This window comes from Morus notabilis, unplaced genomic scaffold (assembly GCF_000414095.1).
Source record: "Morus notabilis unplaced genomic scaffold, ASM41409v2 Scaffold135, whole genome shotgun sequence".
NCBI lineage: Eukaryota > Viridiplantae > Streptophyta > Magnoliopsida > Rosales > Moraceae > Morus > Morus notabilis.
The window spans coordinates 313,727-329,204 of NW_010367319.1; the positions used below are offsets into that span (position 1 = coordinate 313,727).

General features: G+C 37.1%; 1 protein-coding gene across 1 annotated transcript; it reads left to right on the forward strand.

The window, feature by feature from the left end:
* The first annotated feature begins 616 nt into the window (after nucleotides 1-616).
* LOC21406123 lies at nucleotides 617-11,410 on the forward strand. The gene is made up of 5 exons (XM_024174895.1): nucleotides 617-1,065; nucleotides 2,207-2,268; nucleotides 9,321-9,411; nucleotides 10,062-10,164; nucleotides 10,239-11,410. The coding sequence occupies exons 1-5, from the start codon at nucleotides 848-850 to the stop codon at nucleotides 10,938-10,940; spliced, it is 1,176 nt and encodes a 391-aa protein (XP_024030663.1). The 5' UTR covers nucleotides 617-847; the 3' UTR covers nucleotides 10,941-11,410.
* Nucleotides 11,411-15,478: the final 4,068 nt, after the last annotated feature.

Here is a 15,478-nt window from a genome sequence, read left to right on the forward strand (position 1 = left end):
TGCTTATTCATCTTCACTCACGAGATCCGATCGCGACATCAGAGCCGAGATCAAGAACTCCAACAAGCACATTAGTTTCCTCTTCATTCCCTCCGGCTGAAACCTTAACAAAAAATCGCGAACAAAAATCTCGAAGACAAATCGCGAAGAGAAATTGCGAGAGAATCACGACCATAAATCTTGAAGATAATTGAGACAGGAATCACGAAGAGAGAGAGAGAGAAATGTTGCCAGAGATTCCCTCGCGCGGTGACGATCGTCGGTCATCGGAAGTCGCCATCGTCGCTGGTTGTAGCTGCATCTAATTTATAGAGAGAGAGGCTATAGAGAAAGAAAGACGATTAAGAGAGAGCTTTTGGAAAAGTAATCTGAGAGATAACCATAAAATGGAAAGAAGAAAACATTGTGGGTAAAATTGAAAATGAATAAATTATTTCAAAATGAATAAGAGAGATATGATAAAATTTATCAATATTTAAAAAATATGCTATTTACTTGAAAAGATAGGAAAAAAATGCTATTTAATGATTTCCCTTTCACGAAATAACTCCCGACCCGGCCCATTATTTAGCCCCAATTAAAAACCAAAAAAACCCACGCTCGCCGAATCCTTTCACAACTTACCCACCCCGCCGCTACGACGGACGAAACTCCAATCTTAAAGCGCCAAGCCATTTTTCTTTTTCTTTTTCTTTTTTTTTTCTTAAAATTTTTTTTTTGGGACAAAAAACCGCGACTAAGTTAAGTGCTTGATTACGAATTTGCTGTTTTTTCCCGCGGTATTTCCCTTCCAATTTCAAACCTCTCCAGTTTCAGATCACAAAAAACCCTTTGAAAGCTCGCTCCTATGGCGGCCCCGTCGCCAGCCCTAAGCAGCAACAGCTCTGACACCGCCGCCACCGCCACCACCGCCACCGCCACCACCGCCACCGCCGCGGCCGTTCCCGTCTCAGCTCCCGCTCCTCCCGCCGTGAACACCGTCCACCGTACGGACACGCCGCCGAAGACCCTTCGCGGTCTCAACAAGCCTAAGTGCAAGCAGTGCGGCAATGTCGCGCGCTCCAGGTGAGACCTCCTTCGCTTTTCCGAGCTTGTCGTTAGTTCTATGGCTTTGTTCAAGGCTTAATTGCGCCGAATTTAGGTTCTGGACGACTGGAACCCTAGTTTCTCGTTGCGTGGATGTATTTGTGCTTGTGATCGATTTTCATTTTCTTGAAGTTTCTTTCTTGATTTTACCCTTTTTTCCCTTTTTTGCGCTTTGAAAAAGCTGTATCTATCTCAGTATTGCGGAAAATTGATATCCATACTTCTAAAAGTAGTGTAGGAGATGGCAAGTAGTGGGACATGGTAATCCGCTGAAAAGTTTTTTACAAGGTCGTCGTTTTTGGGCAGTTCATTTGGTATACATTTTGGGAGGCTTTTGGATTCAGTAGATTCCTTATGGGCATCTTGGTTTTGACGGAATTACTATGAAAACTTACACTGGCTAGAACAAAGATAGGAGCGTGCCTATATTTCCGTAATTTGTTAATTTTGAAGGAAAAGTTGGCAGTGTTCTTGGAATATAGCTCAGCTTGCTTACTGTTTGTGAAGATCTAGCATATCATATTTGTTAAGATCTTAGTGGAATTTTCTCTCTTACAATAGCATATTTGTAAGAAGATATTAGTTAAGATCTGCGGTTTTATATTAGAGAATCAATCCAAATAGGACACATTAATCCCTAGGTAAAAGGAAAAGAAAGGAAAGAGAGGGCCAAGGTAAGGTTCTTTTCAACTTATTAGCAGATAGAAAATGGAGTACCAGCACCGTTTAGGCTTAAAAAGCATAGGTGGAATAGCTGGACTAGAGCCTCTTTACTAGATTGTTGCTGTAAATAATCAGCCATCAGCGTGTTTCAGCTGCTACTACAAGAAGAATTACCTTTTAAAAGTTTGCTTTTGACATAAAAGCCATCCAGGATATGTTTCAGCGGACTCTTTATATTCTACCAGACTCTACATGCACGGATGTTTCAATTGATTGTTTAGTCAATTGTTTTTTTCCCTTTTGGACAATGGAATTTGTAGGGTTCGATGTTGGTATTTGCCTTAGGCACACCACATCATCGTTTGCACTCAATTTTGCTGCGTAAATTATGCTACAGAGACATTTTTATACAACCATTGCATGATGGATCTTTTAATTAGAAATTAACTGGGTGCAGGTGTCCTTACGAATCATGCAAGAGTTGCTGTGCCAAAGCTCAAAATCCATGTCATATTCACGGTAATTTCAATTTCAATTTTTATTTTTAGTTGTTTATTTGTTTATTTTACTTTTCTAATAGGATTTTATTTTTAGTTATTTATTTGTTTATTTTACTTTTCTAATAGAATTTTTCATCTTTAAATTTGTCTGTGTTTTAGACAACTAGTTAAGTCTTATCATACATGTCTTTCGTTTTTCCTTTTAATTTCTTTGGGAATTATGTTAGTGGTACTTGGTGGAACGTTAGTATTAATTGACAGAACTTGTTATCAAGCCAGGTGATTCCAATAAAAAAAATTATGTTGTCCTATCACAACATTCACTCAGACTTCTGGAATAATAAGTAAAGTAATTTTCCAGAGGACTACTATGCAGAACTAGGGGAGAGAAAGGGAAATTGGAGAAATTAGGGAGAAGGAGAGAGAGAAATAGAAGAGGAATTAGGGGTTTAGAAAAGAGATTAAGATGGAACTTGAGAGAGGGAAAAGGAAGAAGAATATGAGAGGGAGAACAATACGGGAATTCTTTTCAATATTCAATCATAATAGGCTGAATACTCTTCTAACAAAGTGGCCAATTTATAGGCTAATTGCATAATCAAAATAGGAAACTAAATTAAATGCATAAAACCTGAATAAAAAATCATTCCCAATTGGATTGAAAATCAATCCCAAGCAACCAAATCGATTCCCCAATAAAGGAAATCAATCCCAAATAATCCTATTTAACATGATCTGCATCAACTATTCTATTTTAGTTATTCTGGGTACCTTATAAGTTTCGGCCCCGTTCACGTCACCGATTTGAGTTTAGAATTTGAGTTTTGTTACAGTAAAAAGTTCTCAGAAACAGTCACATCTAACTTTTTTGCTATAGTAAAAAGCTCTCACATAAAATCACATCTCAACTCGAATTACAAACTCGAATCAACGAAGTGAACAGGCCCTTCGACTTTGAAGTAGCTGTGGAGATTAATTGCTAAAAGTAGGAATCTACTATTGCTAGGCCTGATGCAGGCTGTTTTAATCTCGAGCGTGCAAAATTTTTTGAAGTGTCTGTAATTTAATCTAAGGTAGGATGTAGTTGTTGTGGTTTAATCTGCAAAGGTTTTTCGAGTCAACAGTTCAAGGCTTTTTTGTGGGAAAGGTTAAGAAAAATATATCTTTTTTTTTGGCAAGGAAAAGGGGGATACATTAAACAATGGACAACTTGAAGCAGTAAGTTCATGGTGTTGTTCAGTTGACGACCCAAAAAAAAGGGGTTTAGTTAGGGCCTTGGGGGTTATTTTCATGTTCAGTGAAGGAGATTTAGTTGGGTGGGTTTTAGATTAGACTTTAGAGGTCTGATCAGGATTTGAAATTGGTTGCGACATTGCAGAAGTTCAAAGCAAGAAACAAATGTAAAAGATTAGGTCTATGCAATTAGAGTTAGTTTCCGAAAGCAATTACACTTATGAAGCAATTACGCTTCAGAAGCTGCTGCATAGTATGTGGTACCTGGGACGATCCATGCTCATAAAATATGACATTTGTGGAAGGTTTCAGTGTTGCAGCAGCAATGCGTGAGCATTGTAAGATTGAAAACGTCTACTTAAATTGCATCCTGTTGGAGACCTGTTAATTTGACTGACTTTTTCTCCTTTGTTGAGTTAATTTGTCATGTGCAAAAATCATGACCTTGTATGTTTCTTCTCCTTACTCTGTTTAGTATTAGTTGGTAGATGCAATTAATATCTAATCCCTGTATATATTAGTGCTTTTCTTGAGTAATAAAACATAACAGAGGTATTTTCACTGATATGGTATCAGAGCAAGACTTAGATATATTGTTACCTTCTCGTGGCCTTCATTGCCATCTTTTTTGGCGTGCCTTTATTGCCGCCGGCCACTCTGCTTCCGGCGACCTTCATTGTTGCCTATTTTCCTAGGGTTTATTCCCTAGTTCCGTTACTACCCTTGCCCCACTTTCTAGGGTTTTGTTGCTCTCAGACCCAACACTGCGCCGTCCAGATCGCCGCCTCCGCCAGTACGCCGTCCTCACCGTAGTTGGTCTTCTGCTGCTGCCTGTACTCTGTTGCCTCCTCTGTTAGGGTTTGTTGAAAGCGCAACCCAGATCTGTTCACAGACCTCAGAGCCTAGACCGCCCAGGGTTTCAGATCTCGTCGTTGTAGCTAGCCTTCCGCCGTCGCCGCCTCTGCTGGTATGTCGTCGTCGTTGCCACTAGTCTTCCACCGCTGCCGGTCTTCCGCCTCTGATCTGTAGTTCCTTTCACCTTCCGCTTCTTCTAACCAGATAAAGAAGATATTTGGTCTTTGTGCAAGCTGGGTGTTGGGTGTTTTTTTACCTATATATATCCAAGATGTCAGCATTCGAAATTTCGTTTGGTGTATCATCAGAAATTTCTTAACATCCCACAGTTTATTTTGAAAACCCAACCCTTCGGCTTACTACCCGCAGACTTAATGGAAAAAATTTCATGGCATGGTCCTAATCAGCAATCATTTGTCTAAGGGCTAAGGCAGATTCAAGTACATCTCTAGATCTGTCCAACAACCACCAGAAGATGATCCTAAATATGAGATGTGGGAAGCTAAAAACGCTATGGTAGTGTCCTGGCTTTTACATTCCATGATCCCAGAGATTAGCAAGACATACATGCTGCTTCCCACAGTGAAAGCCATTTGGTATGCTGTGAACAAGACCTATTCCAAAACCGGCTTCGCTTCAGAGATTTTTCAAATCAAGAAACAGATCACTCGAACTCACCAAGGAACTGCAAACCTCACAATATACTTCAACACTCTCAAAGGTTTGTTGGCTGAACTTGATCTCTACCAAAAACTTGAGTTTGAATGTGCTCCTGATGCAAAGAAGATTAAGGATGTCATGGAACAAGATTGGGTTATTCAATTTTTGTTGGGACTAAACCCTGAATATGATCAAGTGTGTGATCGAGTTCTAGCCAAAGGACCATTCCCAAATTTGGAGGAAGCCTTCCTCTATGTGCAAAGTGAAGAGAGCAACAAAGGGTTAAAGGGTCTAAAAACAAGTGAAGCTGAAGGACCTACAACCGACAACTCAGCCCTTATTGCAAAGAAGCCAACAAAGAACAAAAGAAACAGTGAAAAAGACAAGCTTTGGTGTGATTACTGCAACAAACCTAGGCACAACAAAGCTATGTGTTGGAAGTTACATGGAAAGCCTTAGAACTTGAAGCAACTCAACAATCGAGGAGGCAACACTTAAAAAGGCCAGGGTCAAGCCAATCATACAGCTGCCGATAATCCGGTTGAAAACGATCTCAAAACTGATATGAACCAACAGGACATCGCCCGCCTCCGTCAATTGCTAAATCAAATTGATAGTCGCAACCAATATGAAAAAACAGGTTCTTGCTCCATGGTATCTTCAGGTATAAAAGTTCTTACCTCCATCTCAAATTCAAGTGTCTAGATCCTTGATTCAGGCGCTTCTGATCATGACTTGTATGTCAAACTTATTTTTGAAGTATTCTCTATGTTTGGGATGAGAAAGAATCCAAGTGGCTGATGGAAGTTATTCCTCGGTTGCTAGCCAAGGTTCTACTAAAATCACAAACAAGATCACTTTTCACTTTGTTCTTCGCGTTCCCAATTTGAATCACAACTTGTCAATAGGGAAAATTACAAGTGATCTGAATTGTTCTGTGAAATTTACTCCTTTTGGTTGTTGTTTTCAGGATTACTCGGGAAAGACGATTGGGGTTGGTAAACTAAAAGACGAATTATACTACCTAGATACTAATAGGGAGAGTGTTGGCGATGAGTCTCAGTGTTTAGTCTCACATGCAAATAGTTCAGACCAAATTTACCTATGGCATAACTGTTTAGGCCATCCATCCTTTTCTTTAATGCAAAAGCTACTTCTGTCATTGTTCACAAAAATAGATGTTCGTAGTTTACATTGTGAGTCATGTATTCTTGCTAAAAGTCATCGTGTGCCTTTTCCGATCAAAGAAATTCAATTTGTTTCTCCTTTCAGTTTAATTCATTCTGATGTCTGGGGTCCATCTCGTGTTACTACTATTTCTGGCCATCTTTGGTTTGTTACTTTTATTGATGATTGAACTAGGACCGCTTGGGTCTATCTAATGAAGAACAAATCTGAAGTACCATCCATTTTCAACACATTTCATCAATTTGTCAAGACACAATTTGGAGCCACCATTCAAACGTTACGATCAAACAACAGCAAGCAATATTTCAACCAAGACTTGATGGGCTACTTGTCACAAGAAGGAATTCTACACCAATCTACGTGAGTGGATATCCCCCAATAGAATGGAGTTACTGAACGGAAAAATCGCCACCTCCTTGAAGTTGCTCGTGCGCTCCTATTTCAAATGGGGTACCTAAACACTATTGGAGAGATGTCATCCTTACGGCCGCCTATCTTATCAATAGGATGCCGTCCAAGCTTCTTGACTACCAAAAGCCTTTAGACAAGTTGCTCTCCCCCTATTCCCTAATTTTCAAGGGAGTGGTACACTTGCTCTAAAGGTGTTCGGTTGCCTTGCTTATGTGTTTGTCCATCCCCACTCACGAAGTAAACTTGACCCTAAAGCTCTGAAGTGTGTTCTTTTAGGGTACTCAGCACAGATAAAGGGATACCGGTGTTATCATCCTCCGACAAAACGTTTCTTTGTGACAATGGATGTGGTTCTTGTTGAAAATCAGTCATACTTTGACCAGTACTATCTTCAGAGGGAGAATACAAGTATGGAAGATAGGTGGAATTGGGATGTTGTTGACACGAGGGTTGAGGTTGACCCGTCTACCATTGTTGTCCAACCTACAGAGGAGCCTACTTCTGTTCCCATTGAACCTACCCTTGATGAAGTTATACATTCCATTGTTGTCCAGCCTACTACTGAGCGCACTATCACCACCGAGCCTAGCATCCTACATGAAGAACCAAAAAAAGAGACTAACACTGAGACACCAATGTCGCCTCCTCTCAAAACGTACTCCAGGGGGAAATGGTTTGTCGTCAATTACCAAGCTCTAGTTGTCGACTTTGAGTCAGGTAATAAGAATACTCAACCAACTTCCGTCTCTTCTTTTGAGTCTCCCACTCTTAATCTTCCTATAGCTTTGAGAAAAAGGGTTCGAAGTTGCACTAGACACCCCATGACTCAATTTGTATCCTTGCAGAACCTTTCTCCTCATTACAGGGCATTTATTACAAGTTTTTTATCTGCAAAAATCCCAACGTCAGTAAGTGAAGCCCTTGCCTCGAAACCTTGGAGAGCGGCTATGGAGGATGAAATGAGAGCCTTGGACAAGAATCAAACATGGGAGATAGTGGAGTTGCCAAAAGACAAAAAGACAATTGGGTGTAAGTGGATTTTCAGCCTCAAATACAATTCTGATGGGTCTCTTAATAGATATAAAGCCAGATTGGTCGCAAAAGGCCACACTCAGACTTATGGAATCGACTACCTTGAAACATTTACTCCAGTAGCCAAGATTAACACTATCAGGATTCTCATATCACTGGCAGCAACAAAGGAGTGGCCCTTACACCAAATTGACGTGAAGAATGCCTTTCTATATGGGAATCTGGAGGAAGAAGTGTATATGGATATTCCTCCATGGTGTCAAGAAGAAGTCAGAGGCAATAAAGTGTGTAGACTGAAGAGGTCCCTTTATGGTTTGAAGCAATCATCTCAAGCGTGGTTTGGAAGATTCTCTCGAGCTATGCTAAACCGAGACTACTTTCAGAGTCAAGGTGATCACACACTGTTCATAAAAAAGTCAGGAAATGGAAAGCTCACAGCTTTGATTGTATATGTTGATGATATTGTTGTGACGGGTGATGACAATGACAATGAGGAGATAGCTGGATTGAAGACCTATCTTTCCCGGGAATTTGAAATCAAGGATTTAGGGAGCTTCCGTTTTTTCTTAGGAATTGAAGTGGCTTGATCAAGACATGGGATCTACATCTCACAACATAATTATACTCAAGACTTACTTCAAGAAGCAGGAATGACTGTATGTAAACCAAGTGATACTCCGATTGAGGCCAACCATTGTCTTGGGGAAATCACAGGGGAATAGGAACCAGTTGGCAAAGGTGAGTATCAGAGGATGGTAGGAAAGCTCATCTACTTTTCTCACACAAGACCCGACATTGCCTATGTTGTAAGCGTGGTGAGTCAATTTATGCATGCTCCTTTGAAACCTCATCTAGAAGCCACACATTCTATCCTAAGATATCAGAAAGGTTCTCCGGGAAAAGGTCTTCAATTCCGCAAGAATGAGAAACTACAAGCAGAAGCTTATACTGATGCTGATTGGGCAGGCTCCAAAATGGATCAACGATCTACTACTGGATACTGCATCTTTCTTGGAGGCAACTTGGTCTCTTGGAGAAGCAAGAAACAACCAATTGTAGCTCGTTCTAGTGCTGAGGCAGAATTTAGTGCTATGGCACAAGGAATATGTGAACTACGCTAAAGATTATTCTGTCAGACTTACAAATCAACATTGATGGTCCCATGATGCTCTATTGTGACAACAAAGCAGCAACATTGCTCACAACCCTATACAACATGATCGCACAGAGCACGTGGAGGTTGATCGACACTTTATCAAGGAGAAGATTGAATCTGGGTTAATTTGTACACCATACGTTTCTTCTCACTGTCAGCTTGCAGATGCTCTCACCAAAGGGCTTCCGAGTTCAACATTTTAACATCTGATAAGCAAAGCTTGGAATGCAAAGTATCTTCACACTTGTTTGAGGGGGAGTGTTAGAAGTGTCTAGGATCGTCTTCTCTAATGATAAGCAAAGCTTGGAATGCAAAGTATCTTCACACTTGTTTGAGGGGGAGTGTTAGAAGTGTCTAGGATCGTCTTCTCTAATAATAGCTACTGCGCTGCACTATTTATTGTATCCTATTTTTAGTCTGTTTAGTATTAGTTGGTAGATACAATTAATATCTAATCCCTGTATATATTAGTGTTTTTCCTGAGTAATAAAACATAACAGAGGTATTTTCACTTATATGTATTATTGCGACTGCAGTGTTAAAAGCAAATGCAACTTTTCCTGATAAGGCTCCAACTTCAAGTTCTCCTTTTTTCGATCAGCAGTCTACCGAGGCACCATCTTCCGTGTGAGTTACAAGTGTAGCCTTCCTCTCTATCTAATTGTCATATACTCTTGCACTATTTGTTTAGAGAACGAGTGTCATTATTTTTCACAGGAAGAAATTTATTACTCTCTATTGTCAAACTTATCAAAAGCCTTTGTAATTTGTATTTCATCAATGACCTGAAAGTAGCATAGGGTTTTAAACTTGGTACTTTTTTCAGCTTAAGCTATTTTATGGTTAAGGATTGGCTCAAGCTTAATAGTTGTTGCCTTATCCTGCAAGAAGTTCTCATTCTGCCTTTCTGTTAATTTCCTTTTCCCCCAATAGATTCCGGTATTGAGCATTTTATCATGATACCTATATTCCCCTAAAGCTCCTTTCTTAGTTCTACATGTTTCTCATTGCTACTTTAATTTCACCTTTAACTTTGATGTTCTAAGGCCCCGTTCATTTCGCTGATTTGAGTTTAGAATTCGAGTTTTGCTACAGTAAAAAGCTCTCAGAAACAGTCACATCTAACTTTTTTGCTACAGTAAAAAGCTTTCACACAAAATCACATCTCAACTTGAATTACAAACTCGAATCAGCGAAGTGAACGGGTAAGTCTTCTAGGAAATTCACGTTTTGGCGTTATTTTGATTAGTGGTTTTCTTTCCTTGGTTCTATTTCAGGAATTCACATAGAGTTGCATCCTTCCGGCAACTTTCAAACACCTTTTCTCAATTCAATAATGTGCAAATTCCGTTTCGTTCAAGGAAGGCATTAACCAGAAAGGTGTGTATGTAAATCGATGAAGATTTGTTTTGAATTGCTGTATGGAACAAATTTTCCTAAGTAAGTAATTTCAGGACGCAGCAGCTATAAATGAATGGAGATTTTCCAAGCTTAAGGAATACAAGGATAGAAATATTGAAGGGGAAAATGAAGGTTTTGATCGGTACATGCAAAATATTAGCTTATTGGAAGAACTATTTTCCACAAAAACTATTTCAGATGGGTTAATCGAAGATGGGTCGGAGTCATCTATATCTAACCGTAACCCTACTTCCATTGAAGATGACAATGGGGCTACAATCTCAGGGCTGAAGTTGAAGCTGAGATCAAACCCTGGGAGAACTAGTAACTTCAGAAAGAGGATATGCCAAATTGTAGATCAAGGGTTGGAAAAGCTTCAGAAACGGCAGTTGGGTGACTGTGATGATGCACCAGTTAATTCAAAGGAGTTGGACGAAGAGCCGAAAAGAGCAAAAGATTGGTGGGTTGGGAGGGCTTCAACTTTAAATGACCTTATTGATAAGCTAAACAAAGCCCGAAATGAGGAGGATCTAAAATCCTGCTTGGAGGTAAAATCTCAGCTTTTCAATCCTCATACAGATCGTCAATTAGAGCCTCCGACCACAGAGCTATCGACCGAGCAGAGTGATAAAGATGATTTGGAATCCAAAAAAGAAATAACATATTCGTTGCCGAAATTGATTAGTACAACTGAAATTGATCAACAAACGCTCACAAGTGTTGATGCGCACTTTTCTTCCATGGAGCAAATATGAAATCTTATGATTAGACAAGATTTAGAATAGGATTTGGACTGTAGATTAGCCAATTGCAAGGATTACAAGTTTAAGGGGGGAAAAAAAAGTGATCGATTTCCTCATGTAATATCATCCTAGAATACATGTTTAGTTCATAACACACTGTTCATATGTTAAGTGCCTTCAATTTGTATTTTTGATTTTGAATCTAAGGTGGTTTTCCTCATTACTTCTTTAGAGGCAGTATGGAGCAGAACTATTCATTTAAGTCCTTGCCTTTCTTTCAAGGTGAGTTGCAAAAGAAAAGTGATGGTAATGGACTTGGTATTTTATGTCACAAAAGGGGCTCTTTTTGTGTGTGTGTGTGTGTGTGTGTGTTCAACATGTCAATATTTCATGTAATATGTTTGAAGGCTAGAGTATTTACATAGATTCAACTTTTTCAAGTCTTGATTGTTCTTATTGCCTGGCTGTTTTATTAAAGAGAAAAAGGCGGGGGAAAAAAAGTATTCCATGAATTAGTTTTACTAAAACTATAGATGTCAACATTATTAGCCAACTTTTTTGCGCTCTTGGAAAGTGAAAAATCAACACAATGATGAACATAATAACGTTATTTTCCAGCAGAAAAAGGAGAAAGGAAAATGCAAATTTCAACAAGTATAAAAACATTATTAGGTCAGTCTGGTTGGTATAGGATGCGTTTTATTTGGTCAATAATCAAAATAGCTACTTTTATTTTGACTTTCATTTTCAACTTAAAAGAATTCCTTCGGAAGATTTATTACAGAATGGGAAATCTCAGCAAAAAGAAAAATAATCTTTGCCTTGGGCAGCCTCTTTGGGCTAAAGAAAGTGGGTCAACAGCTAGACTTCAGAGCCGGCCTGGCATTAGTGCACATGTAAAGAAATATTATAATTATAAAAAATAATAATATTTCAACTCACTATTTTGATATCTTTATATTTTTCAACCTTTCAAGAAACACCAAATGTGGAATATGTGGTTTCCAAGTGATATAAATCTCTCCAAAAGCATACTTGATTCAAAGAATATCGCTTTTTCCCAAGTCCAATATAGAGGTGGGTTTGGATGCCTCATGAAAATGAAACTCTATTATTTATAGATTCCTCAACACCGCAACGAGTTAGGGGCATATTTTGTTTGCTGAAAAGTAAAACATTAATAATAACAACAACAACAATAATAATCTCAATGGACGGCCAAACCTCTTTTTTTTTTTTTTTCCCCCTTCATTCATTATTTGTCTTTGAATCAAAGTCATATTAGTTCAGGAGGTGGCTTTCCCTTGCTGGAGCCTTCAGGAAAAGAGGAATTCTGAAAGGGGTTCTAAAGGCACATACCATTATGACATAGAAATCCCATCTTTTTGATCTTTTTTGGGGGCAAAAAAGCTTTTTCTGAGCCATTAAAGTTTTGTAGGTTTCCCTCCCAATAGGATAGTGCTTTTCTCTTTGCTTTATTCTTCCTATATACATATATATATATATATATATATTTTGTTGAAAGCTTTATTCTTCCTATATACTACTTCTCTCAACCCACACAACCAACTTTCTTGGTGGAAATCAAAACTTTCAGCGTAGGCCATTTTCCCCTTCTTGAAACAAGGCTGTCACATGCCTTTCAATTTCAATGGCTCTACTCATCTCAACACCACCTTTTTAAGAAACCCCCTTTTGCCATTTTATCAAACCCATTATCATGGTCAGTGCTCTCACCCTGTTCATATTAATCATTATTCTTCCTCATTGATTTAGATTCATTGATATTATAGACTAAATTATTAGCCCAATATCCTAGAAAAGAAAACCAATGAATTACAAGATTTTTATTATTTATTAATATTTTTAGAAAGAATAAACTGATGCAGTGGAGACCATATAATATATATATATATATATACATATATTTATATATATAAAGGCCAAGTTGGATCTTGATTAAATTAAGGAGAATTAAAATTGCATTGTCTCAAATTAAAATGCTTCTTTTAAAGTTGGGTGGTCTAGTTCCAATTGCTAGCCAAATAAGTCTAACCTCTCAATGATCTTTGCCTTTGAAATATATAATAATCAAGCTTTCCTTGAAAACACCCCTTTTAACCTGTGACTATTCTTGATTAATTAATAAAACTAAAAATTGATCCATAGCACAAGGAAAAATCAATTTTGTCACCCATTATATTCATTGCCTGGCTAGCTTCTAGCTAGCTATGACTTTCATTGTCACATGCTTTCCAATCTGTAATCCTTTCTATTTGATAATTCAAATTATCAGCTTAAATTTTGTGCTTAATTTAGGCCACACGGTGATGACACGTAAGTAAGTTGGCGATAAGGATTGAAGAAAAGGCTAAGAATCAGACATGGTTATATGCTGATCTCTAAGTCCAATAACTTCAAAAAAAAAAAAAAAAAATGAATAAAGAGAAAAAAATCAAATATATTTCAAAATATGTACTATCTCCCAAATTAAGTTCAAGTCAGAGCTCAGCTGAGGAAGCATCCTTTTCTAGTGATGCATTTGGCATATATATATATATATTTATATTCCTCCTTTTTGTAAAGGTTCTCATCTCTCTCATGTGTATGTGCAGCCAAGAATCATGGTTTTCTCTATGATTGTGTATTATTTTTTTTTTTCTACTGTTAGAAAACTTTGATTGATGCCATTTCAGTACCACTGGCTAATGGTTTAAACTGTGCCACACAAAAAAGTTTTCAACGGCCTCATGTTTGCTTGTCAAGTCATATATTTATAAGAGCCACATGGTTTTGCAAGCTAGCTGTTTTTAAATTTTAAAACCCTTTCAGAGATATATAACCAAGTACTAAATCTCGTTGGCTTGTTGCTGTTGTTGTTGTTATTATTATAATAATTATTATTTTTTTGGGTGGGGGACTAGGGATTCTAGGTAAAGTTTGTTGAGCTAAATCAATTGTCTATTTTTCATTTAATTTAACTTTGTTATAATAATTAGCATTGTTAATTTATTGTCTCTAACTTAAATAAATTAACAAGCTCTAAACTATTTGTCTAAACAAAAAAAAAAAAGAAGGTATGAACCAATTTTCGTGTTGTACTTCTTTATATTTCAGGTTGGAACTCCTACATATTTATATAGAAATCCTAGGGGCCGGCGTCAGGTCCATAATTAACCTAATGCGTGTGTCTATATATATATATATATTTACATAAAGACATAACCTATAAACATATACATATATGTGTGGGTGTGTGTGCAGTGTGTAGCACTTATATAATATATTTACGAGTTAAAGGTAATCGAATTTGATATTTCTTCATATTTTTTATGAATAGAAATATATATTATTTATATATGTGAATAATTAGGAATTGAATAGGTATACATATAATATGTGTTTATAGTTATATTGTTCACACATCGGAGTAATGTACTATAGCTTGAATATTTTGGAGTAACTATCCTATTAATGGACGAGTTCAAAACGAAATTTTCTACCTTGCAAAGTAAGACTAGCACTACTCGATAACATTCGGCTTAGATGGCACAAGGAAAAGGAAAAAAGAAAACAAAAAAAAAAAAAAAACAAAAAAAAAAAAAAACAAAACAAAACAAAAAAAGCAAAAAAAGATCCAAGAAGAAGCTAGCACTTCACGATAAGAACCATTATAAAATTAATTGCTTTAGTTAGTTTTCAGCAAAATACAAATACATAATGATCCTAATTGTTTCAGCCAACTTCTCAGCTGTCTGATCAGCCTAGTATATTATATATGAAGACTTAAAAGACAAAAGATATTAAACTAAAAGCCAAAATCTCCCTGTAAATAATCCATCATCTTATACATGCAATGAAAGTGACCCAAAATTGTGACACATTTTTATTTTTTTAAAAAGAAAAGTAATGACACACCTTTCGGACGTTAATTAATGAAGAAATATATACAACAAAATTTCAAAATTGGTAACCTCACACATGGTCCCTACTGGAGCTAACAATTAATTAAACGGCTGCAATTTGTCCTTCTCCAAAACCATTAACAAAAACACTTTCCAGTTACATTAATGTGGCAGACTTCTATCCTTTGCGTAACTAAAATTGTTAAATTAATATGGTTTGATTTGAAAATATGTTCTAATTATATATATATATATATTCGGAATTGGGTCTAGGGAGGCTAGTGGAAACTCTTTCCAACATGTATGATCATTAACCAACGTGTTCCTTAAGGAATATGAAAGAGATAATTCCAAGTGAACGACTCCAACCCCATTCAGTCAATAAGGTTTTAATATTCTAATATATATGTAACATATATAACTTATAACCCATGTTATATGTATATATATATATATATATATAATATGTGTTAAAGACATAAGTATATGGTCCATAGTTTATGTTTGCACTCATAATTAAGAAACAAAGCTTAATTTAATAGATAAACACGTATATAGCTATTATCTCCTTATGTATCGGTTCTCTTGCCAAAACTACAAAAAACCAAAATTGCTTTATATATATATATATATATATCAAACTGA